This window comes from Papilio machaon, chromosome 24, assembly GCF_912999745.1.
Source record: "Papilio machaon chromosome 24, ilPapMach1.1, whole genome shotgun sequence".
Lineage (NCBI taxonomy): Eukaryota > Metazoa > Arthropoda > Insecta > Lepidoptera > Papilionidae > Papilio > Papilio machaon.
Window position 1 is genome coordinate 5,786,324 of NC_060009.1, and position 27,716 is coordinate 5,814,039.

Below are 27,716 nucleotides of genomic sequence, written 5' to 3' on the forward strand. Positions count from 1 at the left end.
CGCTCCACGCCACTGCTGCTTCACGACAACGCTAGACCACACACTGCGCAACAGACGGCTACTAAATTAGAAGAGCTTCAATTGGAAAGTCTAAGACATCCTCCGTACTCCCCGGACCTTGCTCCAACAGATTACCATTTTTTTCGAAATTTGGATAACTTCTTGCAAGGGAAAAAATTCAACTCCGATGAGGCAGTCCAAATCGCCTTCAAAGATTTTATTGATTCCCGTCCGACTGGTTTTTTTAGTAAAGGGATCAATGAACTACCTATGAGATGGCAAAAGTGCATAGAAAATAATGGTTCATACTTTGATTAATTAAATATATTATATAAAAAAATATTCGACTTTTTGTTCCTCCCATACAAAACGCCAATTTCATATGTAAGGACCTAATATTTGTTAGGTGCACGAATGGGGTCTGCTCGACCGGTGCTATACCACGACCACACAGAAGACAGACGTCCGACAGACGTGGAAGTAATTCCGCGTACAGTCTGATGAGTGTGGTGCCGTAACCAATTTTAGTCCTCTTTCCCTTCTCATCCTTTTCTTATTAGGAAGGGACGGGAAGGGAAAGTGGATTTAACAGAAGAGGGGGACGCATAGGAAGAGGAAACATCCTCTTTCTGTGCGTTCCGTTGATTAAAGGTAGGCAACGGATCTACATTTGCGGATGTCTATGTACGACGGTCGTCTCGCTATTTCGGCGAATTCAGGTGACCGTTAACTTGTTTGCCATCTTTTGATATAAAAAAATCAGTCATATTTCTATGTAATAAAATGAAACATTATATGAAAAAAATATTTTTATTGACAAACTTAACATTCAACACTTAATATACTATTAAATATAATACAAAAACATACAAAAACACATAATTTACATTGTTTTATTTTATTTTGTCTCATATTATTTATGCGACTTAATGTTGATTCCTGAGACCTTCATTCATTATTTTTGACAAAACAGAGATAGCACTGTTTTACAGGGATTTTCATCTCAGAAACCAACTATTAGTACGTTGTGTGAGAGGAGATAACGCTATACCTTTAGAAAACTTGACAGATATTTGAAATCTAATGAGACAAGAAAAAACGGTGTACTTAGATCTTACTAATAGCAATTGCTGTAGGGGTTATAAATAATTTCTTCTAATGTATCTTAGAAGCACTTTTTACTAAAAATTTAAATACGAATTATATATATGAATTTTTTTTATCATAAAATGTCAAAATTATAAACTAAACTTGAGATGTAAAATTTTATTTTTTTCTTTGTATCTTACAATTTGCAATTGTTTCGTTAAAAATAGATTTATCTAATCTGACAATAATTTTAAACAGGTTTTGACTATACTCTTTCAGAACAGTTTTTTTTCACAAAAAAAACTATTATGCATTAATGTATTTTGATATTATCCAATGTTATATTTAAAAGTAGAAATGTATTATTTATTTTACATAATCAATCTGTATTTCATTATGCTATGAAATAACATAAACAAATATTGAATGCAGCCCGTTTATTATTTACTTAGGCAAATTGTAAAGACTCAAATTGAATAACAAAAAAAGCCAATCAAGAGTCAACCTTACATCTGTCAAAATAACTCAAATTTTGAATTCATTCAATATGCAATTTGTCGAATTTATAACTTGTCTAGACGAATAACAAATAGACGGTGTTCGAGATTTGCCGGTGATAATTTATTAAGTATCCAGTCAATGTATCTCGGGTGTGACAGTGAGAGACATCTTCTTGTGTCCTCGCACCACCTCCAGCTCCAAGCGGCCTAGAGTACTCTCTAAAAGGGAGTAGATGTCTGTCGCACTGTTAAGAAAACAGATTAACTGTAGACTTGCTCAAAAAACTAGTTTTTTTTTTATTAAGTTCATCTATAGATAAATAACATGACTTTCATAATAACTAATAACCGTAAAAAAGAAAAAAAAAATGATGATTTAACCAAAATTTATATGTAAATAACATGGATGTACAGTGGAGCAAAAAAAAACAATGTCATTGGTAAAATTAATTCTGTGATACTGAACGTAAAATAGAAATATAATTACAGTCAAAACCGTTTATAGCGACATCATTTAGAACAACATACCGGTTAAATTGACCAAAATCAAAGGTCCTGGCTGAATGTTATATACATATCTTTCCTATTAATACCTGTCACCGGTTGTTAAAACTATCGGTTTTTACGACTCAATATGAGTAGTCCCTTCGATGTCGTTATAACAGATTTTGACTGTAAAAAAAAATAAAAAGATATTTTTTATCTTTTTATTTTTTTACTTTTTATTTACATCCCTTTCACTGTCTGAAAAAACAAGGACAATATAACTTTTGTTCACATTTCTTTCAATTTTAGACATGGTCAATCTTAAAAATGTTAAAGTCTTATAAAAATTTGCATGAAAATAAAACTATTTTTGCTGATGAAATGCTAACGATGACAAGACGTTTTATTAATAGAAAAAAAAAATAATGACAAGTAAAAAAAAATGTACAAAAAGTGTTGGCCACTCAACACCGAGGCTGGTGTTGCCTCAACAAAATATCTTACCTATAAACTGGTTTCCCATTGATGTTTGTTATTATATCTCCAGGTTGTAGTCCGCCACTGTAATATTAACAATTTAAGTCATCGCTGATAAAAAAGTTTGTGTACCAAATTACTAAAATCGTTTAACTCTGAAAACCAATTTATTTTAAAAAAAAAATGTATCTTGCGTCTTCAAAAATAAATTTCCAAAATCCCGCCAAAACACGATAAACTGTCATAGCGTCTTCAGTGACGTCACGCTGTATTGTAGAGTAGAATCATATCTCTATATGTTGTTGTTGTACTGAATTCTATATTGAGGTACTGAATTCTGAAGTATGAAAATATCAACAATTACAATGGCGCCGTTTACGGTGTGACGTCACGCTTCCTGATTGGTGTTTCGTGTCACATTATTGAATGTCAAATTTGGACGATTTTAATTTGTAAAAATATTTAATTTATTTAAATGATTATAGTTGTTTTTTTTGTGATCTTTGTAACACAAGCCATTTATTCGATGTGTCAACTTACTTGTAAGCCGGAGAGCCAATGATAACCTTCCACACCAGGATACCGTGCTTTATATCTGAAGGCATCTGATAACAACAAAAACAAAGATATTATGAGACCCTTCAGTATATATGAGAAATACAATAATTTATGTTATTTTCTACATTGTTTTAACAGTATTTAAGACCTGGACGTCGTTTAATTGTTACTTAATGAGTCAATTGTTGATTTCTTACTAAGCTTTAGCGATGAAAGAACAATTGAGTGTCTTTTTATATAAAAATTTGCATGCACTGAAAGAGGTCATTTCCCCTTTCTATGCGTCCCCTCCTCCATCAAATCCACTATCCCTTCCCTTTCCTTATAAGAAAATGTGAGAAAGATGAATTTAGTATGCATTATGTCTACAAAAAGGGAAATTTTATTAAAATGAATTAGTCCATTACCTCTGGATTCCTCATCCTGAGCTCGATAAGTATGTTGGGTGTGAGAGAAAGCATCGTGATGCCGAGGTAACGTTTTGACACCGGCGGTGACTTACTACGGCCTAATTAATATTAGATTACAAATGTTAAATTAATGAAGAAAAAAACTGTCACAAGATGTTTGACAATTGACCGGCCTCTCCAACGAAAATAGTTAAATTTTTTAAAATATTGAGATATTTTATATTTTAAAAGATATAACTATTTTCGTTGGATTAGTTAATGAGTACAATATCATTTCTTATTAAAATAAATACACTAATTCTTTTTGCATTCGTAAAACATTATTGACCTTTAGGAAAAATATTTTTTTTTCTTTAAAATACTTTTTTTAATCACATTGATCTTTTTTTCTATCATAAGGTGACAAACGAGTAAGCTGCCAACAGAATACGTCTAAATAACGAAGCGAACTTGATCTATGTGTTATTTTATGTTCTATATATAGTAAAATGTTTTTTATTTCTTTTTTTTCTTTCTGTCAAATCTAATTTTAAAAAAACAATGTCTTATTTAACAAAATGTACATACTCTTAGCTAAAAACTCCTTGACATAGTCAATGGGTATGGCAAATGATATCCCCGACATCACCTTCATACTGTTCACTCCGATTGCCTCTCCGTCTAAATTGACTAGTGGTCCTCCGCTGTTGCCAAACGTGATAGGTGCGTCTGTCTGAATGTATACCATATCTTTACCTGTTCACCATAAAATTCCATTTTGTTAATGTTGATTAAAAGTCTAGTCATAAAGTATTAACCATAGACAAACACTTTATTTGTTGCTAAAACTCATAACTGTCAAAAGTATTTCTGTATAACACTTTTTCTTGGATTGCTTTATTAAATCTAGGCTTACATTAAAATACGACTACTTTTTTTATGAAAATACTAGCTTTTGCCCGCGACTCCTTCACCGCGGAATTAAAAAAAAACTTTATAACCTATGTGTTCTTTCAAACTATGTACATCTGTGCCAAATTTCATCAAAATCTGTCGAGTTGCTCCGGAGATACCTTTAAACAAACATCCATCCGTACATCTAAACTTTCACATTTATAATATTAGTAAGATATGCAGATTTTTGTTAAATCACTAATATTTCTTATACCATTCCAACTCAGATTTAGGCTTTTTCTAGGATATGGTTTACGAAAATAGTTCAATGGCGGGATTCGAACCATTGATCATGTGATCGGAAATCCGTAACCTTAACAAACAGACTATTGGTGCTTCATCATTATATATTCCTTTGATAACTTAATCTACTGTTGTATTGAAGTGAAATATAGTACATATGTACAGTATTAAAGTTAGTTAAACATACCCCTCAATCCGAGCTCTTCACTAGCTCTCTGGGCAGAGCTCACTACCCCAGCTGTGACTGTATTACTTAAAGCTAAAGGACTACCCATAGCTACTACCTGAAACATAACAAAACATTTACAATTACTTATCTATACTAATATTATAAAGAGCAAAGATTAAGTGTTAACATTGAATAGCCTTCATAACTACTGAATGAATTTGAAAAATTCTTTCCATGTTGGGAAGCTACACTATCTCCACACGGACATAGTCAAAGGAAACTGCTAAGTGACATAATAAATAGTGGATTATTTAACTTTATTTTTAAGACAAATGGTACTTGAATATGTTTTCTCTAGTTAATTTGTTGCCGTCTACCAAATCTTTGATAGAACATAAGAGCAGAATCCTCACGATACAAACTTTATGGATACAAAAGGGTTGAAAGCAACCCTTTTGTATCCATAAAGTTTCTTACCTTAACTGTTCAATGTAAACTTAAACTTAGTTTTTTGAATTATAATAAATTGATTTTAATTTTCAATAAATGTAAAAAAAATAACAATTATTCTTATACAGTATACTATTTAAATGACTCCTTCACTCTCAGTTCTTATGCAAAGAATGTACTATATTCCATTCAAAATCTTGAACTTAACAATCTTTTTAAATTTAAATTCAAAAGGATAAAAACCTTCTTCATGAAGATTATGCAAGGTCTTTCAATTTGAATAAAGAAGTTATTGGAACGAAGTTCCTTATCGCGCGTTGTGAAAGGGGGCTAGACGGAAAAAATTCTTACGAAAAGTTGTCACGACACTTTTTGCTATAGTAAGTATGTTAACGACGAATGAGCGCTACTTCACCATGGCAACGACGTGACAATATATAACGAAAATTCATAGAAATAAAATGTACTTCTTGTGAAGACTTAAGTTTTTTATTCATAGAATAAACATTGGTTCTTTCACTAATTAATTGAAAGGAACTTCGTTCCATCCGGGTGTCCCTTGACACCTCTCAAGTCTTTAATTTACTAAATAGTTATATCTCACCCATTCTCCTGGCCTTATATCAGCAGAGGAGCCAAGCTTCATTGTTGGTAGGTTTTTAACTGGAATACGGAGTGTTGCTAAATCTGATTTTAAATCAACATCTTCTACAACACCCTTGTGTGTTGAACCGTCCTGAAATATTGTGAAACATTGATACTGTTAAGTTGAAGTTATGGATTTGACCAAATAAATTACCATACCAATATTAAGGTAAGATAGATTACATAGAACAATCATGGAAATCTTAAATATTGGGCTTTTATTAATTAGTTAAGAATGGCTTAACTGAGTGCAAGACGTGACATGACTTTGAAGATCTCAAAATAAACACTTGCCCTGAAAATGGACTCCCGACGCGTCTGAACTAGTTGGTGCCATCATCAGATCATACATGATGTAGGCCAATCTTAATTAATTTATTATAATGTCTCATGAAAGTTTAAACAATTTAATTGGGCTTTTAATATTTGTACATTACTAATATCTGCTTAGATGACGCATTTTAGTTGAAAAATAAACTTATGAAGCAAAAAATAAGTTTTATTAATAATTTTTGTAACTAACATCAAAATGTTTATTACTGTTAATAGCCTCTATCATACAAATTATCATAATTGTACTTGTATTCAGAAAAAAAATTAAACAAAATAAGAAATAACAATAATAATTAGTCAACTTACAAGAAGTTTAACTTCTACTATAGCGTTAGGCTTGTTGACAACAACATGAGCATTTGTCAGTATCAATCCATCCTCCTTCACCACAAATCCTGAACCATTAGACAGTGTTATCGGACTGCCGGTATATAAGTCCAGTCGTCTCCCATCTTTGATCTCTATATACACAACTGAAGGAGCAGAAACAGCTACCACGTCTGCTATAAAGTTATATTTCTCTCTTCTACCTTTTAAACTATCATTCACTATAGTAGCAGCTGAAACTTTCTCCTTAACACTCACGTAACCTATAACACCGGCTGCCGCCAGTAAAATGCCGTTAAAAACATAACTATTGTCTTTTTCACTTTTTCGTTGCTTATAAGTAGTAATTGTACGGTAAGAACATCTATAATTAATATTTAAAATAGGTTTTTTATTCAAAAATCTGAAAAATGATTGAACCATTGACATTTTGAAAGTGACATTGATTCAAAATTGATACGGTTGACATTGACAGTTTTATATTTGTGTGACTTCAAATAGAAAATGTTGCAGCACACAATTAAAAATCACATTATATATTTTATAAAATGATTAAGGTTAATAGTTAATTAATTTATTTCATACTTAAATATGTGTGTTAGTGTTAATTTTTTTTAACAACGTTTCTTGAAAAATAGAAATTCTTGCAACATTACGTTATTTGGCAGATAACAAAAATATAACGATTAACGAATAGCATAACAATTGCATAACAGTTCAATATAACTCGCTATTTTCCATTTCGATTAAGCTATTTTCAGTAAGGTATAGATTAATATAAATACGTATCTAGGACTATTCTCTCTTAAATGTTCGATTGTTTTGTCAAATTAATCTCTCATCTTATAATCTTAGTTAATAATATAAATGCGAATGTTTGGATGTATGCATGGATATTTGTTTCGATGAGGATTTCGTTGAAATTTGGCATAGATGTGGAACATGGCTTGGAAGAACACATAGGCTACTTATTAAATTTTTCTTTTACTTCCACGCAGACGAAGTCGCGGGCGAGATCCAGATCCAGAATAAAACAAAAAGTTTATAAAATTGTATATTTTAATAATTTGTTAACAATTAAAACAAAGTGATTTATATATTGCTATTATTTTACACAATATAAATGTTTTTAAGGCCAATAATATTATGTTAATTAACAAGTAACATGCTTATTTTACAAAATATAATGCACTTGAATGTCAATGTGCTTAGATAAATGTTCACTTAAAACAAATAAGAAATGACTGTTGAATATTGTTATATACTTTATTTCAAAATGTAAAATAGTATATAATCTAGTGCTTATATATTTCTCAAGCTTCACAGCCAAGTGTTTTACATAAGAAGAGAATATAAGGAAAAATATTGATACATTTATCATTTTATTTATTTTTAAACTGCACATGTAAATATCAAGTATGTATTAATATAAAGTAAATAACGAAAGCATATAACAATATTCTTTTTAAATAATACATTTAGGAACTATATGTATACAAGAAAATAAAAACTAATTTACTGACTATTCAAATATATCTGTTTCATTGAATGTTCCAATAGAAGTTTCTTATTAATATTTATCCATTATCTATATAAAATGACACAAATTTAACTGATTTTTTATTTTTTAATATTATTTTTGAATGCTTAAAAAAGAGATTAATCTGTAAAATCACTCTCAAAAAATGTAGGTCTCTATGCAGTGTTACAATTTCAATATGTTTCACTTTGGTATGAAATATAATTATTTCAGATCTGAATATGAATATACAATAAACAGCTTGAATAATATATAAATTTCCCCTATTCAATTCTAAAAGTTTTTAACCTCAAAAATCACTATTCTTAATATCTTAAAAATAAATATAAAGTTTCTAATGTAATTTCAAAATGTAATCAGATCTATTCATATTACATAGGCAAGAAGAAATACAAAAATACTAACTATGATATACACTGGTTATAAAATTAAAAAATATAAATTATTTTACATTGTAACATTATCATTTCAGAATATAAACTTGAAATTAGGACAATCTATTAACAATTCGTTGCATAAAACATGATAAAAAGTCAAAAAATTTTAGACTATATGCCTGGTTTAGAAAATCAGCGCTGGCAACAATTGGCACAATATGAATATTAACTGGCGCCAGTGAACCAAAACGGTCCATGCTAGGCCAGCGCTACTGTACTGTCAACCAGGCGTTATTTTTTAAAATAATATTTAAAATAAATTCAAATCATCTATATTGACTTTAAATGTAACATTAATAACTTCTAATGTAACATTTATTTTGATATGTCGTAGTAAACTAAATTATCGTTACATCCTAAATCTAATGACAAAATTATTACAAAGTTTTTTAATCTTTTTTTTAACAAACTTTGAGCAATCGAGACATTGACACTGTGTTACAATTGAAGACAAAGCTAAGTAATGTATTATACACTAATATTGAAATTTACTCTCAAGTTTATATCGTATTAATTTAATTAGATATGTAATATTCTGATTTTAGAATATAACATTGATATGTAACTTAGGATTTATATGTTACTTTACGATGTAACATTACCTTGTAACATGAAAATTAATGTTACAAAAAGAGTACATTAGCTCCAGTTACTCCAATCCTCACATCCACATCCTTGGTAACCGTTTTCTATCTTACCGTTAATTTTAATATTACCGTTTACGTTACCATTGAGCATCTCAGAAGGTCGGTAGGTATAAAAGACGTCACAGAATGCTGAGTCGTCTCTGGGCAAGTCGTAGTTAACCTGTTTAGCTGCCAGCCACGCCGCGCCCATCGCGCTGGATACACGCAGACGGACTAATTCCAGTTCAGTTTTCACCTGGAATGTAGATAAATATTTGGAATACTTGATATGCAGAGTATGACAGATAAAAGAGATAAAAGGCTCTAATGTTCCAAAGTCACTAATTCCGTGACTAATTTTAAATATTGAAACAAAAATTTAGTCAAAATGACATTGATCATAACAGATGTATGGCTCTTAGTATTTGAAAAAGTGAAGTACAAATTCTGCGCCTATAAGTTTGCTATCTCACCTGTCTGTCGGCGAGCTGGGTGAGCAGGCCGGGCTTGAGCGCGTGCCAGCTGTGCCACACGGAGCCGACGCAGACGACGCGCAGGCGGGGCGCGGGCAGAGCTGCGCGCGCGCACAGCGCCGCCATGTGCGCGCCCAGCGCCGCCCCGCCCGCCGCCAGCAGGTGTGCGCTCAGCGCGTCGCCCTCGCGCGCCAGCTGCGACAGCTTGGCCGTCAGACCTGCGGACATACAAACATTCTCTTAAAAAAGTTATAGTTTGATAAAAAAAACTATAGCCTGAGAAAGTAAGAAGACTTGTTAAACATACCAGCGAAATATGACTTGTCGAAGTGTTTATAAGAATGCGGCAGTAGGTCAGCTCTGGTGTCTGCATTGAAGTGTTCCCGGATGAGTTCCCAGACGCGGTGTGTGGGATGCGGCGCGGCGCGAAGACCGTCCACGTCGTCGAACACCGTCTTCACCGCGCGGTATGCTATCCAATATGCTGGTGGAATACACAACTAGTAAAGAAATAAATCCTAACTTAAATATAGTACAAAATTATAATAGAACCACTATAAAATATGTATAACGATGCAATTAATGATTCGGATTTGACTTGTACACTAGATTTTATTTTCATTGTAGTTATTATGCAAATGAAGCTGGCTGCCAAATATTATTCACGCAATCATAAGTTACTTTTAAAAAACTAATTTAATTCTTCATGTGTCTTCAGATATCTCGTCAATTTATTTGAATCGTTTATTTGAGAAACCCCATAAGTCAAAAATATTAAATTTTCAGGAGAAGCAAAAAACATTTTTCCAGGTTAAGTTAGCATTAACATCGTGAACCAATGATAAATAATAATAATGTTAGAATCTCTAAAAAAGATTCGAGATTCGATAACAATAATGATTTAAAGTTGGTGGACTTATGGGGTTTCTCAAACAAACGAACAAAATAGTACAAAAATCATTAATTTATCAATTTTTCTCTCTCAATCACTTATTAAATTTATAAAATAAACTACAAAATATGTAGTAGAACTACAAGTCACTGACTTATGGGGTTTCTCAACTAAACGATTCATTTATTTTTATCGTTAAAAAAACTCAGCCACAATGTTGCCATAACGTTTTGTTACACTATGTACAAAGTGTTGCCATAATTTTTACTCCTTTTTAAATTAATAGTTTCTACGTGACATTTAGAGACAAAATATTATATTTCCTAGAAATTTAATATTGAAATAATGATACATTGTTACAGATATTGTTTCAAAAAGATATATCACGTTTAATGTTGCAAGTACAATAATTGTTAAGTAATAAATGACAGTTAAATTTATGGCCTATAAAAATGTTCTTTTATATGAATTAGAGTTTTTTTTAGTTGCAAAACAATAAAAGGTAATATCAAAATCAATTCTTTGGTACATCACAATCTTTAGATTACTTAGTAAAAGGTGACATTTGTAAACTTACCCCCTCCTTCGTCACCCAAAAGGTACCCCCACCCCCCGCATCCATGTTGCTTGCCGTCAGAAGTGCGCAATAACGCATTGGAACCAGTCCCTAAAATATTAATGATCACTTTGAAACAAAACATATCAAAGATTGATAATTAAATTAAATAATAAACTGACTATGTAGAAATATTCCTTTGAAGAAACTGAATATCGTTATAAATTTTTATATCATGCACGTAGTCAATATAATAATAAAGATTATTGCAATCATATCATAAAAGTTATAAATGCAAAATAATCTACATTCACTAGAACTAAAGCCTAAAGCCTTTCGTACACAAAGCAACGTAAATCTTCGAAACCCGGCGAGTTGTTACTAAGCGACTTACGCAGAAAAATGTTATACAGGTGCGTATACAGCGCGCGTCGACATTTCTATCCTTCATCACCAAAGACAGTCCCTCGATTGTTGTCAAGACCGTCGTGAGAAAAGTCGCAGCAATTTTCAAGATGGCGGACCAAATCTATACAGTTGACATATAGTCGCTATGCGTGTACTGCCGATTCAACGTTTTGTGTATGGAGCGCGCGCAACGCGATACTCGCGACGCAACCTTACGATATTAGTTTCGACGATTTATCTCGCCTTGTGTACGTGCCTAAGCTTGATAACGTGTGCTTAACTATGTCAGTTAAAATATGGTGACCATAATAAATGATACACTAGCATTCCTGGTTCCATACAGATATAAATTCTATCTGTCCTCAAATTGCGTCAATAAAGCATGGTCATAGGTAGCATTGTAAAGTTTACTTATAAATTACTTTGTGCTTGTTTACATAACAGAGGCATTATATAAATTGCATTAGTAGTTATATCATGTAAACATGTACGCGTGTATACAAGGATGAATAAGATATTGTCTGTTTGTACAGTCAGCTGCATAAAGTTTAGATGCTTCGTTACTATTGACGCTATGTCTGTTACTATAATTATGGGCACTTTGAATGTACTCATATATTTGACGATGTGTACGCTCCGATGTTTTTGAGCAGAGCGAATGCTTCAATTAATTTTATGACTTTGGTTGTACTTATATAATTGATCACTTTAGGTGTTCCTATATATTTGGATATCTTGACTGCCACTATATTTATGCAGCTGACTGTAACACTGGTTAAAAGCATAGCGGTATTTCCGTACAAATAGATTATTTAAGGACTTTGGACTGATATTTTCCTAACGATAATTACATGAACTTGAAATTTTGTTTTTTCGTCGTCAGCAACGCTAATACATCATGTGTACGAAACATGACATTTTTTTTCGATATTACGTCTAGACACTTCAATTTTATGTTTATACATTTATACTTTTTTTTCGGGGAAGGGGGCTCTTCATCCTGAATGATACCCTGCCTTCTGAGGGAAAGACAGGGTTATGTGAAACAAAATAAAACCCCCCTCAATGGCCATTCTAAAGTGCAACTCGTGAGAGTCTCGGTCGCAGATGTTTATACTTGAAGTCGATGTTGAAATAATTAGAACATTATTTTAACTATACTTTGTCATTAACCCTTAGCAAATTAAGAGAATCGATTTTTTTATATGGCGAAGAATGCTGCAAGTACTCGAGTCGTAATCGATTTAGTTATCAATGTCTTGTTTATGGTTAATCGATTAAAAAATCGATGTTAATCAGTCAGCTGCGACATTGAATAATAATCATTTCCGATTTACATCGGCGGGCGACCTCTATTTACTAACAGGTTTTTTTTTGTCAGAATAAATGTACGTTTAGATTATTTAAGCACATACCAATAATGCTTTTAAAAGATTTTATCACACCAGTAAAATGACATAACTCGAAATTCCATAAATTCCGCTTGGCATTTAATTTTTATTTTAAGAATTATCAAATAATTGAGTTAGTAGCCTGCACGTTATTTCAGATTGTAATCTGTTTTAGTTACTGGAGTTAAGTTATTAGAAACATTCATACATCAACCCATGCAAATCTACGCATTAATAATATAAGTAGAATTTATTTATTAAGTTTTAATTAATTAATAATTAACTTTAAACATAAATACTGCGTATTTCATTATTTGTTTATAATCTTACTAATCTTATATTATAAATGGGAATTTTTAGATAGATGTATGGATGTTTGTTTGAAGGTGTTCAACGGATCTTGATGTAAATGGCACAGATGTAGGAAGAACATATAGGCTACTTATCACATTTTTTAATTCCGCGCGGACGGAGTCGCGGGCGACAGCAGAACATAAAAACAAAATATTTCATTTATATGGTTACAATTTTGGTAGCGATTGTACTCGCTTAATTGTTTTTTATTGTAATACTTTGGTGGCGATTGTACATTTAGAAGAATTTAGTAAGTAAGTATTCCTCCAAATGATGTGGCCCTAAACTCTCATTTTACAGATGTCTCGAAAAACTTTAATATTGTCCATATAAATGCGCAGAGTATACCGGCACATTACCCCGACTTTTTAGCCACCTTTGATAGCAAAAACATACATGCCATTCTTGTATCAGAATCCTGGCTTAAACCCTGCCTGGCCTCGACTTCTTACTCTCTACCAGGGTTTACTCTCATTCGCAACGACCGCACACAACGGGGAGGTGGCGGCGTTGCTATATATCTTCGTTCTCACATTCCGTTTTCAATTATTAATAATTCAGATCAAAATCAAGACGTGAACGCAGCAGAATACTTATTTATCGAAATACTCTTTTGCCATACAAAACTACTTCTAGGAGTCCTATACAGTCCTTCTTCAACAGTTGACTACTTTTCGGCATTTGAACACCTCCTGGAAGAATTCGTATCCATATACGATCATATCATTATTATGGGAGACTTTAATACGTGTCTTTTAAAACAAGACGTAAGATCTGCAAGATTAAATAATATTATTGAGGCAGCCAATATGCACATTCTTCCTCTTTCAGCCACACATTTCTTCCCGAATTGCGTCCCATCACTTCTAGACCTAATAATTGTCTCTTCTCCTGATCATGTTGCTAAGCATGGTCAATGTGCTGCCGATGCTTTTTCATATCATGACCTTATTTATATGTCATATAAAATCCGACCTCCTAAGGCAAAGTCAAAATTTCTACTTCAGCGCAACTTTGCGAACATGAATCTTGATAAATTGAGAAAGGATGCCCTGAACACCGACTGGAACGTAATTTTCAGTGCCGAGACAGTTGATGAACAGGTGGACACATTTAATTCAATATTAGTCAACTTATTCGATATCCATGCTCCTATTCGTCCAGTGAGAATTCGCCACGCACCTGCACCTTGGCTAACTGAAGATATTAGAAATCTAATAAACAAAAAAAACAAAGCCAAGGCTAAATACAAGGCCAATCCCAGCGATGAAAATCGTGAAAAGCTTCGAATAGCTCGAAATCGCTGCAATATGGCGTGTAGAGATTCACAACGACGCCATATCCATAAATCTGTTCAAGATGAAGATCCTGCCAAGGTCTGGAAATTTCTTAGAAAACTTGGAGTTGGTAAGCAACAAAACTCTCCAACAGATAATACTGACTTAAATGGTCTCAATCTCCATTTTTCCTCTTCATCGTTCATAAGTAACATAGATAAATCGAACACCTTAAAATATCTTTCTAGTATACCCAACTCCAGTAACTGCTCTTTCAATTTTAGTCAATTCACAGATCGTGATGTCGAGAAGAGTATTCTATCCATTTCCTCTGACTCTGTTGGCGGTGACTGCATTAGCCGTAAGATGGTCATTCCTTTACTTGATATTCTTATTCCCATCATCAAACGCATCCTAAATTATTCAATTACCACCAGGTCATTTCCCAATCTATGGAAAGAGGCACAAATAATTCCTCTACCCAAAAAGTCCAAACCATCCTCTCCGTCGGACTATCGACCAATATCCGACAATATCTGTCAGCGGTTGCTATGATAACTTGTTTTGTTAATTTTCTTAAAAGTAAATATATTAGAAAATTATTAAATAACATAGTATTTGTATATGTGTATATTTTTATCGAATAACGAATAATGGATTGCCAAAAGTGTAAGAAAGTTTTGTCAAAAAAAGGGTCACATTTCCAATGTCAGGGACAGTGTAAGGGTACGTTTCATAGAAGTTGTGTAAAGGGTCTAGCAGCTGATTTAAAAGCTGGGATAAGCCGTATCTACTGCAACAACTGTACTGATGAGGATGACTCAGTTAACGATGATCAAGAAGATGACGCCCGATATCATGACAAGATACTAAAAGATATCCAGAAAAACGTAAATATTATTCCTTGCCTAATAAAACAGTTGGAATGTATAAAAAATAGCATGTGTTTACTTTCTGAAAAATATGACACGTTGTTAGCTGAGCACGAAAAATCAAAGGACAAAATACGCAAACTTGAAAAGACAGTGGAAAACATAAACAATAAGTGCGTTTATGTGGAAAAGTGCAATACTGCATTAGAACAAAAGCTACATGACTATGAGCAATTAACTCGCAAGCAGAATATCGAAATTGTAGGTCTTGAAGCAATGCCAGACGAAAATGTTACAGAAATTGTTAGTAAGCTAGGGAAGATGATCGATGTCAGTGATGATAATATTGAATGGGTGAGACGGAATCAACCACGAAAACAAGGTATTAGTTCTGCATCCATAATAGTCGGGTTTAAAGCATCGGGAACCAAATCACGCGACGCGTGGCTAGCAGAAAGACACAAGCTAAGTGATATAACAAGCGACAAGATAACTGGTGGCATAAACAAGAGTAAAGTCTACATCAATGAGGACCTCACTAAATCAACCCGGACTTTATTATGGTTTACTAAGAAGGAGCTACGGCACCACTACAAATATATTTGGGTGTCTAATGGGAAGATTTTGGTTAAGAAGATGGATGGCAATAAAACATCCTGGGTGAGGTCTGAAAAAGATATATTTGATCTTCTCAAAAAGAAAGATTAGAAATCTATTTTCTTAATGTTTTCCTTCAGTTTCTACTTTGTTTACTATGATAATGAAAATTCACGATCTTAGATAATATCATTACTATTACTGACAATGAAAGAATAAACACTGTTGAAGTAGGAAATCTAAATGCATGGGTGAAAAAGCTCAAATATAAATATGATTTTTGTATTTTGCACATAAATATTAGATCTCTAAAAAAGAACTTTCATGAATTAATTGTCACCTTATATTGTAACTTAAGCAACATCGATGTTATTGTAATAACTGAGCCAAATATTAATTTCTCTATGATTAACTTGTATACGATTAAGGGATTCAATATACATAGTTTTACACGTACAGATCGAACGGGAGGGGGTGTTTTGGTTTATACGCGAGTGTCGTGGCCGGCTCGAGTGATTGAGACAGAACATACTAGCAAAATGCGCTCAGCGGAGTGTGTTTGCATTGTACTAGACGAGACCAGCAATGATCCGATATATTTATTATCCATGTATAGACCTCCAAGAATAAATAATAATAATAGAATTAGACAGTTTCTGACCGAGTTACGTGCAATATTAGAAAACTTGCCCAAAAATACCAAACTCTTCGTGTGTGGAGATATTAATATAAATATATTGAAAAGTCAAGACAATAATGTTGTTGACTACGAAAATTTACTAGCAGAATACGGCTTAGTGCAATGTATAAATAAAGTAACCCGAAAAGAAATATTTAAGGATAATGTTGTAGAATCATGTCTGGATCACATATATATCAGAGCTCCCTTATCACAAATCAACTCAGCAGTTATACAACAAAAAATATCTGATCATTATATCGTTTCGGCCGCTGTGCAGTGGAACCGCGCTCCATCTAGCGTTAATTGTGTCGTTGCAGGATCATCGGGCTCACCATTGAAACGATCCGCTGACATCACGTCGCACTCGGCGGCTGGCCGCGGTTCTCGCGTTACCAGTATTGCGACTACAGTACGACGTGTGCTCGATAATCGTTTGGTTAGGGAGAGACTACTAAACACTGATTTTAATATGGTTATGTCTATTGAATGCCCTATTAAATTATATGATGCCCTACATGAAATATTCTCAAATATTTATAATGATTGTTACAAAACTATTACAGTACGTGCTAGTCATAGAGATAATAAATGTTGGGTAACTAATAAACTCAAAAACATGATAAAGGAAAGAGACAGGATGTTTAGGGCTTGGTGCAATGATCCGAAGAATATGATTAAGAGACTTGATTATACTAGATATAGAAATAAATGCAATAAAGTGATATCTAAAAGCAGTAATGAATACGATAGGCAACGTATTATCGATTGCAATAATAATATAAGAATGGTTTGGGATAGAATAAATTCATTGCTGGGGAAAAATAAGCAATCTTTAGATAGTGTAATAATTAATAATATGAATATGCAGGATAATACTAAATGTATAGCAGATAGGTTTGCAAACACATTTAATGCAGAAATTCTTCAAATTAAACATATCTGCAATGAAAAATGGTTAAATAGGGATAACTATGTACAGCAAGCAGATAGAAATATGAGATGGCAGCCTGTCAGTGATTCTGATGTAGAAAAGACTATTAATAAAATGAACCATAAGAAATCTCCTGGTAGCGATCTAATACGGATGTCAGATTTGAAATTAATTAGCCGCAAAATAAGTCCAGTCATATCTAAACTCATTAACTTGTCTGTTGAACATCACTCATTTCCTAATCAAATTAAAGAAGCAATAATTCGTCCCGTTTTTAAAAGAGGTGACCGGAAAATATATTCTAACTATAGACCAATTGCAATTTTATCTAGTATAGAAAAGATTATAGAAAAATGTATTGTAAATCAGCTTGGCAATTACTTACAGAGCAATAGTATAATTTCCCGATCACAACATGGTTTTCAAAAGGGGAAAAGTACAAACAGATTATTGTCTAATTTCACAGATGAAATAAACAATCATTTAAACGACAAGAAACATGTCGTAGCCATATTTTTTGACTTTAAAAAGGCATTCGATACCCTTGAGACGGACACATTATTGAATGCAATACTAGAATGTGGAGTGGGGAAGCCTCTGAACGAATGGTTTAGAGACTACCTCACTTCTCGCTCCTATAGGGTGAAAATAGGTGACACGTTAAGTGATAAGAAAATGGTCAATTGCGGGGTGCCTCAAGGTTCGGGATGTGGTCCAGTCTGCTACCTGATGCACGTAAACAGTTTATGTGCTGTACTCAAACACTGCTCCGCGCACATGTACGCGGACGACCTGTGCGTGCTGCGAGCCGGTATTGACTTAGTAGAGACCTGTCGCCTTGTGCAGCAAGACGTAAATGCCGTTGTCAAGTGGTCACATGACAATGGCATAGTCCTCAATTCTGATAAAACACAATTGTTAATTATACATTCCCCACACTTACCTTTAACAGAGTCACCTCCATCATTAGTTGCACATTCTTTTGATTGCTTTCATAATAACCTGGTTAACTGTGTTTGCAAACCAATAGAACGAGTTAAATGTACAACATATTTAGGTGTAAAAATAGACGAAAATTTCTCTTTTACTGAACATGTCAATTTTTTATGTAAGAAACTTAGGAATATTCTTAGCAAATTTTATCATCTTAGTTTTAGAGTTCCAAAAGGGACATTAAAATTACTTTATAATTCATTAGTGGAACCTATACTCGATTATGCTCTCGATTGTTATGGACTCACACATAAAACCCATATTTCTAAACTGGACAATATTCAACTAAGGTTTGTTAAATTACTTGTGGATAAAAAAACAAAATCAAAATATAATCAGGACTCATTTAAACTTTTTAAAATATGTAAATTACTTCCTGTTAGTGTCAAACATAAATATTTAATTGCAGTTAACAATCGTGAGCATACTTCTTTTTTTAAAAATATATGTAATACCTACAATACCCGAGCAATGATTGCAGGTAAATATATGGTGCCCAGGGTACATAATATATACGGAGACCGAACTCTTAAAAAACGTGTACCGTATATATTTAATAGTTTACCTGCAGTCATTACGGATGAAAGTGTCAAAGGGAAATTTAAAAAAAAGCTCAAAAAATATTTATTAAATTCATTGCCATAACTTCATTTCACATTACTGATTTCATTATACTTTCTTTAAATTTATTTTAATTTTAATTTATCATACTTATCTAATTTTATTTTATATTAATTTAAATTTAAATTAAATTTATTTTAATATTAATTATCATACTTACCTAATTTTATTTTATATCAATTTAAATTTAAATTAAATTTTTTGATCCCACAGACAAATTATGTCATATAATTTTGTGGGACATAGTTCTATTTTAGGTTTTTATTGTGTTGTAAATAAATAAATAAATAAAAATAAATAAATAATCCATACTTCCGTTTTTGTCCAAAGTCCTAGAGCGCCTTGTCCATCAACAACTGAACTCCTTCCTCTCCTGCAACAATCTTTTAAATCCATATCAATCTGGCTTCCGTCCTGGCCATAGTACGGCTACTGCACTCTTGAAAATCACTGACGACATAAGATTAGGAATGGATGATCAAAAGCTCACGGTGCTGACATTGTTGGATTTCAGCAATGCTTTCTGCACTGTGGATTTTGATATTTTACTTGCAATTATGCGCTCTCTTAACATATCTCCGGCTGTTATTGACTGGTTTCATAGTTACTTGTATGGGCGTCGGCAACGTGTGCGAGTTCAAGATAATTATTCCTCTTGGTGTAGCATAAATGCCGGCGTACCGCAAGGTGGCGTGTTGTCCCCACTTCTATTCGCAATTTTCATTAATTCTATAAGCTCTCAAATATCTTCTCTCTACCACCTATATGCAGACGATCTCCAAATATATAACCAGTCGACTTTAGCTGATTTACCAAGTGCTATAAATATAGCTAACATGGATTTGGCCAGTATTTCGCGTTGGGCTAAATCTTTTGGTTTGCAAGTCAATCCTGCTAAGACGCAAGCTATCATTGTTGGCAGCTCGCGTCTTATTAGTAAAATTGACTGGCATCAACTACCACCTATTATATTTGATGGCATAATAGTCCCGTACAGTGACACTGTGAAAAATCTTGGCGTGCTGATTGACCGTAATTTATGTTGGGTACCGCAGATACGGGAATTGAGTCGAAAATTGTTCGGAGCCCTTGGTTCTTTTCGACGTTTGTGTAATTTTCTTCCGATTCCTACCAAAGTTGCGCTTGTTCAGTCCTTACTTCTGCCTATACTTGACTATGCCGACATTTGCTATCCTGATCTCACAGAGGAGCAATTAAATAAACTTGACCGCCTTCAAAATGTTGGTATACGGTTTATATTTGGGGTACGCAAATATGACCACATATCCGAATATCGTGTAAAGCTCAAGTGGCTCCCAATCCGTCTTCGCCGGAATGCTCACATTCTTTCTACTTTATATAATATACTGTTCAATCCACTTGCTCCACATTATTTGAAAGAACGTTTTAAGTTTACATATCTCACTCATGACCACACCTTGCGTTCTAGTACAAACTTTTCTCTTCTTACTCCTTCACACACTTCTTCTTTCTACTCAAAATCGTTCACGGTTTACGCTGTGAAACTATGGAACTCCTTACCTCTCTCTATTAGATGCAGTAAAAGTATTGAATCATTTAAAAAACATGTCAAAGATCACTATCTGCAGCTCTAATTTGACTATATATTGCTGAAATATTGTATTAGTTTATTTTCTCTTATTAATATTTCTATTGTTTTTATTTTTATTTCTTATCACTGTTCATGTGCACCCTACCGATTTGGTTTACTTAGCTTAATTTCTACCCAAAGGTTGTCTGGCAGAGATCGCTGCTTAGCGATAAGACCGCCTTTTGTGAAAATCCTGTTGTACTTTCTTTTTATGTAACTCCATGATAGTGCACAATAAAGTATATTTGTATTGTATTGTATTGTACTGAGCTCGAGTAACAATTCAGAGGTACTTGCCCTGAAACTAGGTCGGTGAAATTAAAGCCTACTTATCTAGATAATATAAATTAAAATTATAAAGATAACCTAAATTTATTTTATAGTTTAATATTAAATTACACCCTAAATGTATTTATATTGATTACCCTTTACGAGGTTAAATTAAAATTCGAATAAAATGTTTTGGTTAAAACGTAACCGGTGCTACGTAACGTAAGCGGTGATATTTTAGTTATTTTAGATTAGATTCTTTTAACCGTTGCTGTAAGCTACATTGAATGCATATTACCATAAAAATATTTACATATATAACATATATTCTGTGGGATTTCGCTCTGACACTGGTATCTCATATTATTGTATATTTTATTAAAAACTAGCTTTTACCCGCGACTCCGTCCGCGCGGAATAAAAAAATAGAAAACGGGGTAAAAATTATCCTATGTCCGTTTCCTGGTTCTAAGCTACCTGCCCACCAATTTTCAGTCAAATCGATTCAGCCGTTCTTGAGTTATAAATAGTGTAACTAACACGACTTTCTTTTATATATATATAGATAAATAAAAATATAAGGGAAGTCAACACGTGTAATTACAGTCTAAACCTACAAAAACATATCGTCATCTATCTCGTAATTCATAAAAAAAACTGAGATATTAATATTGTTTTTAGGTGTATTTCAGCAATGGAAACTGATGACAATCAATAATTAAAAAATCTAAACCGTAGACTATTCATAGTTGTTTATTGAGAGAAGCAAAACAAATACGTAATGGGGACACACTTGGAAACTAGGTCGGCTGATAACCCCCAACCCTTGACCTTCCTCTCATCAATGAAACTTTAACCGTTTATATTAACAAATATGCACGATACAGAGCGTTTTCTACTTCGTTTTAGACAAATCATAATTTGGTAGCTTCGACTAAAACATCGAAACACCTCTAACTTAGGGTAAACTCCGAGTCCCGAAATGGGGAACGTATAGTGAGCTGATGATGATGCCATTTTGCTTAGAAATCAAAAAACAAAGCCTGTTGAATCTAAATTTATGAATGACTAGCCAGTGCCTCCGTGCGCGGAATTAAAAAAAAAACTGAATTATTAGCCTATGTGGTCTTCTAGATTATGCCATCTATGCCAAATATCAACTAGATCAGTTTAGCTGTTTTAAAAATATCTAATTACAAACATCCATCCATCCATACATCTAAACATTCGCATTTATATAATTTATAAGTAGAATATGTTATAGAAAATGTAAAGAAACCAGTGTCGATTTTTAGGTAATTCTTAGCTTTTTATACCGGAAGGAAATGCACTTTTATTTTATTTTGGTTTTTAAAGTATTGTGTCAATAAACCGACCTTTCCTTCGATATTATCGTATCGGAAATACACTAAAACAGGGAAAAAGAACAAATGATTCCATTTTACATTTAAGTTCAAGGTTACACGAAACAATTTTGTACAGCAAAGGATTTAACACGACTTATTTGGGAAAACTAACGTCTAAATTGACATTTTGTTAAACCAAGACAAATCAATGAATCTATCTGAAATTTCTTAATCAAAACGGTTAAAAATAGACTCAATTCCCACCAGCAATGAGCACCATGCCACCAGAGGGCGCCCCAGTGAACAGCGAGCCGGCGGTGTCCGACGCAACATACACCTTGCGAGCGCTATACTTGTCTCCCTCTAGCACACGCGCAGCCAGCTCTGCGTTGCTGCTGTCCTGCTCGCACCCGGACAGCGTCAGTCCCTGGTGGCCAATTGATCGTAATGGAGGTTAATTTGCTGGTCGAAGCTTAGTTAGTCTGAATTGGTTGCTTATTTAGCTGATATCTGAACGACTTCGAATACAGAAATGTTTTGACATGATGTTTTTATTCCTAGTATAGGTTCATTGTGACAGCTGTCAGAATCAGTTTGAAAAGGAAGCGACAATCGCATCTCATATAACATTACTCGACTGTCAAAAAATTGACAGAAATTCAAGCTGATAGATAAGATAAAAATGTCACCATTGTTCAGTCAATGTACTTTAAATGGGTCCAATAGATTAGGGCATTACGATTTCGTATACAGTCAGTAGAACAAAAAATGAAATATAGCTATCCTCTGTTCTCTCTACTTAAACCTTCATTAGTCTACTTACGAGTGAATCCAGTGGCATATCTATAGGTATGCCTGCATCTTGTTTTGCAGCATGCAGCATAGCGATGACGCGTGAGGCGCACTTTTCAATACCCAGGGCCCAATGGTTGGTACCGGGGCCCTTGGCTTGCCCTACAACCTTGCCGGTCTCGTCACAGATAACCAGGTTCGAATGTGTCGCGCCCCTGCGGAAGAAGTTAATATTAGTAAACCTTTAAATATAGTCAACATCAATAGGATAGAATAAAATCTAACATATTGTAAACTAGCTTTTACCCGCGACTCCGTCCGCGCGGAATAAAAAATAGAAAACGGGGTAACAATTATCCTATGTCCGTTTCCTGGTTGTAAGCTACCTGCCCATCAATTTTCAGTCAAATCGATTCAGCCGTTCTTGAGTTATAAATAGTGTAACTAACACGACTTTCTTTTATATATATAGATTGATGTTAGTCTAAGTTGTAAAATCCACACTAAGGAAACATTTATCAATTAATAACTCTGAGTTATTCTATTAAAACTTTTTAACAAATTAATGCTTAAGTAAGCTTTGAATTCTTGAGCCAAAAAAGTACTACATCCAAAAATGCATGTTTACCAAACATGGCGGACGGCAGGAGGCCAAGTTCATGAGAAAACTGTTAAAGAATAAATACCGATACGTTATCGATATTACTTGATATCGAGTATATTACGTTGTGGCTATCTCATTAAGTCGTTATCAATTGATGGATTTTTGGTCGTATTAATGTTTTAGTGCAGATTTTTATTATCATACTATGACGTATATCACATACGAACGCATTTATCTGCTTTGTAGGAACTAGACTTGGATATTTTTTTACAAACGAGACATTGACTAGTCTAGATCACCATCAGCTCACTATAAGTCCCCAGTGAGGGGCTCGGAGCCTACCCTAAGTTAGGGGTGACTAGGCCATATAGTCAACCGCGCTGTCCCAGTGCGGGTTGGTTGACTTCACACATATCATTGAATTTATTCTCTGATATGTGCAGGTTGCATCACGATGTTTTCCTTCACCGTAAGAACGTCGGATAAATTTACATATGTAAATCGAAAATCGAAAAATATATTGGTAAGTGGCGGGATTCAAACCCAGGACCTACAGATTTCAAGTGCTTAACCCATGAGCCACCGACGCTTTGAGTCTAGATCAGATATTGCCAATTTTTTTCTCGTAGAGTCCTTTTTTATGTTTGATTATATCAGTAAACTTGCCGTTACATTTCTTCACCTCGTGACTGGACTACTTTAGAAGCAACCGATCCAGAGTAACCAACAAATGGAATAGATGCAGATAGTAATAAGACGATCAAACAAAGAGCAAATATTGAAACAAACAATGAAAAATACAGAAAAACACGTTGTGTAATCGGTTTTCTTCCATAATATTCCAACAGTGTGAACTCACAATATCATATGTTAAAAAGTTACATTATATTTCTACGATATCTACCAATTTCCAAACGAAGCCGGACCGAACAGTACAATAGTTTTTTTAATAAATAAATCATACGATAAAACAAATGAAAATACTCGTTATCTTTCTCTAAAACGCATAAAGTTAAGGGAAATAACCTTAGAAATAAGTCAAGTGACAAAGATACGCCTGATAAATGTAGTGTTCAGTTTCCTGTGGTTATTTAATTTCAGATCGTACCAATTCTTTTCATTACTGTTTTATGCATTCAAAGTATAAAGCTCTATTTTACTGTTAAAAACTCCCAAAAAAGATGAATAAAATTATATTGACATCCCTTAAACTCTCTTTTAATTAAAAATAGATAATAAAATGTTATAATAATTTTTAACGACAGTGTAAACTTACGTTTAACTTACGTAGCTTTTATTATCAACTAGCTTTCGCCCGCGACACCGTCGCGCGGAATTTAAAAATTAAAAACGTAATAAGTAGCCCATGTGTTCTTCCAGAATATATTCTACATCTCTGCCTAATTTCATCAAGATCCATTGAGCAGTTCCGGAGATATCTTCAAACAAACATCCATTCATCCATTTAAACTTTCACATTTATAATATTAGTAAGCCTATAGTAAAATGAAAATAAACATTATTATTACATATTATTTATTTAAATATTTTCTATTAGATACATTTTATAACAAATATAACAAAATATATAATTCACAAAATAGTACACCACTGGCTGCGAAATGCCAAGACTCAAGTAAACAATGGTCAGGGCTGCAGAGTGAGGAACCTCCGCAATTTGCGCGCGTTTTCTAAAATTATTGTTATTTGATTTAATTGTTCAAGATACGCAAGTTTCCTAAAACTTATTTAAACATTAGTATGTGTTGAATTCAGAATTAAAAATACTGGCCATCAAGACCTATGCCTTTTTGTGTTAGAAAAAGGAATACGAAAAACTAAAAGAGAATCGCGCGGAAATTATTAACAACGTGATGTGTGATATTAGAGTTTTATTGAAATAATAATTAGAGTAAATATGTAAATAGTTTTAGTATAAGGAACAAAACGAACAAACAAGGTATAACAACGAATAAAAATATTTTTGACTGCCGTGCTGCTTTTATAAAATACAGTATGTAAAGGTTTATTTGTTGACATTATGTGGTGAATAACCTAAGCCATATTGTACGTGTTTCGTGTAGTGATAGGCAATTTAGAGTTCGATGTACTTAATGCTAGGTGCTTTCTAAAAAAAAATATTTTAAGACCTGAGTCATACGAGTATGGGTACAATTTCACTAAGTCGCCTAATATTTTATTACGAGCTATTTTTGAGAATTTATCATAACATCAATTTTGATTTCTATGTGTCAATTTCCTTCTTTTTAATTTTGTTCCCATTAAACAAACTTTAAGATAATGTTGTTAATGTAAGATATACCTTAGAAATTCCAAAGTTAAACTTTTTATAAATTCTGCCGTTTTTGTCGTAAATAAAAAATAAATAGGCGTGGTTGTTAGAGTACAATTATTGGCATTTAAGTAGAGGTCAAATAAATAAAGCACTGTTGCTTAGTTGCCGCGGCGATGTCTGTTTTGTATGGAATATTACTAATACATATTATAAATGAGAATGTTTAGGTGAATGGATGGATATCTCCAGAACGGCTCAACAGATCTTAATGAAATTTGGCATCTTTGTAAAACATAGTCTGGAAGAACACATAGGCTACTTACCTAAGGGTTTTTTTTAATTTCGCTCGTATGGAGCCGCGGGCGACAGTTACGAGTAGTTTTGTAATAAAGCTAATAGATAAATTATTACTACTTGTTAAAATTCGACTGACTTGGAAGCGATGTTTTTGTTATACTTTAAACTGCATTTTTTTATATTTTAAATACTTTACGGTGTGATACTGTAACGTAATATCTTAGTAAGGATTTGAATTACAACCAGGAGGTTCGCATATATGCATTAAGTTTATTTGTCAAATGTAAAAATAAAAAAATATCGCGGCTTTCATTGTCAGACAGGAAACAGGATCAGGTGAGGATCTAAAAAAATTTTTTGTTCCGGATATGAAGGTAGCCCGGTTAAAATAAAAAAATACAAACAGACAAGAACATCCATCGTTGATATATAAAAGTAAATGTTACAATTCAAGGTCTTCAACCAATGCAAATTTCTTGCATACCGAAACGTAATAAATATTAACTTCTGTCTTACTTCACTTGTTATAAAGTGCATTTTGATATTTAACACAATTGTCGGTGTGTCGACACACCTCGCCGTTTTATCATCTGATTGGCGGGCTCAAACAATATGGAACATGAACCCATACTATATTAGACTAATTAATGTTTACTTTTGCAAAACATGTTATATCTATTAAAATTATTAATAACCTAACATAAATCGACCTCTCTCATATATCGTTTCGTAACTTTTAGGCATTTCCAAGGTAAGCCTTTCTACTTTCAACAAAACTATAAATGCATACACGTGTAATAGCAGTTATTCTAATGCAACTTACCCTTCAACACCCCCGAAATACATTTTACCGCTCATTTTGGGATTTGTTTACAAGCGGAAAAGCGTGGGCGGTAACACTATTATAATATACACACAACTCGTCGGAATTTCTGATAAGATAACAAGTTAAACTCAAAAACAAACATACGCCACGATTGCAACCGCTTGACTGAACTGACAGAAGAGAAAATGTTTCGTTTTGTTTACTCTGACAGTGACATTTCAATGCCGCGCCTCCATGTGTCAAGTGTGAAACGTTATAACGTTACCTTGCAATCGTTTTAGCTGTTAAAATGTGGTTATAACGATAAAAAAATCTCGTTACTTGTTATTTTTTGACATCTATTCTTAATAAATGTTATGTCATGTTATATTTTGGCGTGTAAATTCAAAATAATATTAGAATA

General features: G+C 33.2%; 1 protein-coding gene across 1 annotated transcript; it reads right to left on the minus strand.

The window, feature by feature from the left end:
• Positions 1-1,668: 1,668 nt before the first annotated feature.
• LOC106713982 (serine protease HTRA2, mitochondrial) lies at positions 1,669-27,500 on the minus strand. The gene is made up of 15 exons (XM_045683926.1): positions 27,311-27,500; positions 23,322-23,505; positions 22,763-22,925; positions 11,166-11,255; positions 10,004-10,180; positions 9,697-9,914; positions 9,263-9,479; positions 6,600-6,895; positions 5,920-6,051; positions 4,884-4,980; positions 4,088-4,255; positions 3,518-3,618; positions 3,093-3,157; positions 2,580-2,636; positions 1,669-1,834 (listed from the first exon to the last, which is right to left on the minus strand). The coding sequence occupies exons 1-15, from the start codon at positions 27,343-27,345 to the stop codon at positions 1,726-1,728; spliced, it is 2,109 nt and encodes a 702-aa protein (XP_045539882.1). The 5' UTR covers positions 27,346-27,500; the 3' UTR covers positions 1,669-1,725.
• Positions 27,501-27,716: the final 216 nt, after the last annotated feature.

What these genes read in the sequence shown, in the direction of transcription:
- LOC106713982 (XM_045683926.1), bottom strand. Translation starts at nt 27,345, where the DNA reads ATGAGCGGTAAAATGTATTTCGGGGGTGTTGAAGG. An exon ending in CCCAGCTCGCCGACAGACAG is followed by an intron (nt 9,480 to 9,696) that starts GTGAGATAGCAA and finishes TCTACATTCCAG; the next exon opens with GTGAAAACTGAACTGGAATT. An exon ending in TCAGGATGAGGAATCCAGAG is followed by an intron (nt 3,158 to 3,517) that starts GTAATGGACTAA and finishes TGTTGTTATCAG; the next exon opens with ATGCCTTCAGATATAAAGCA.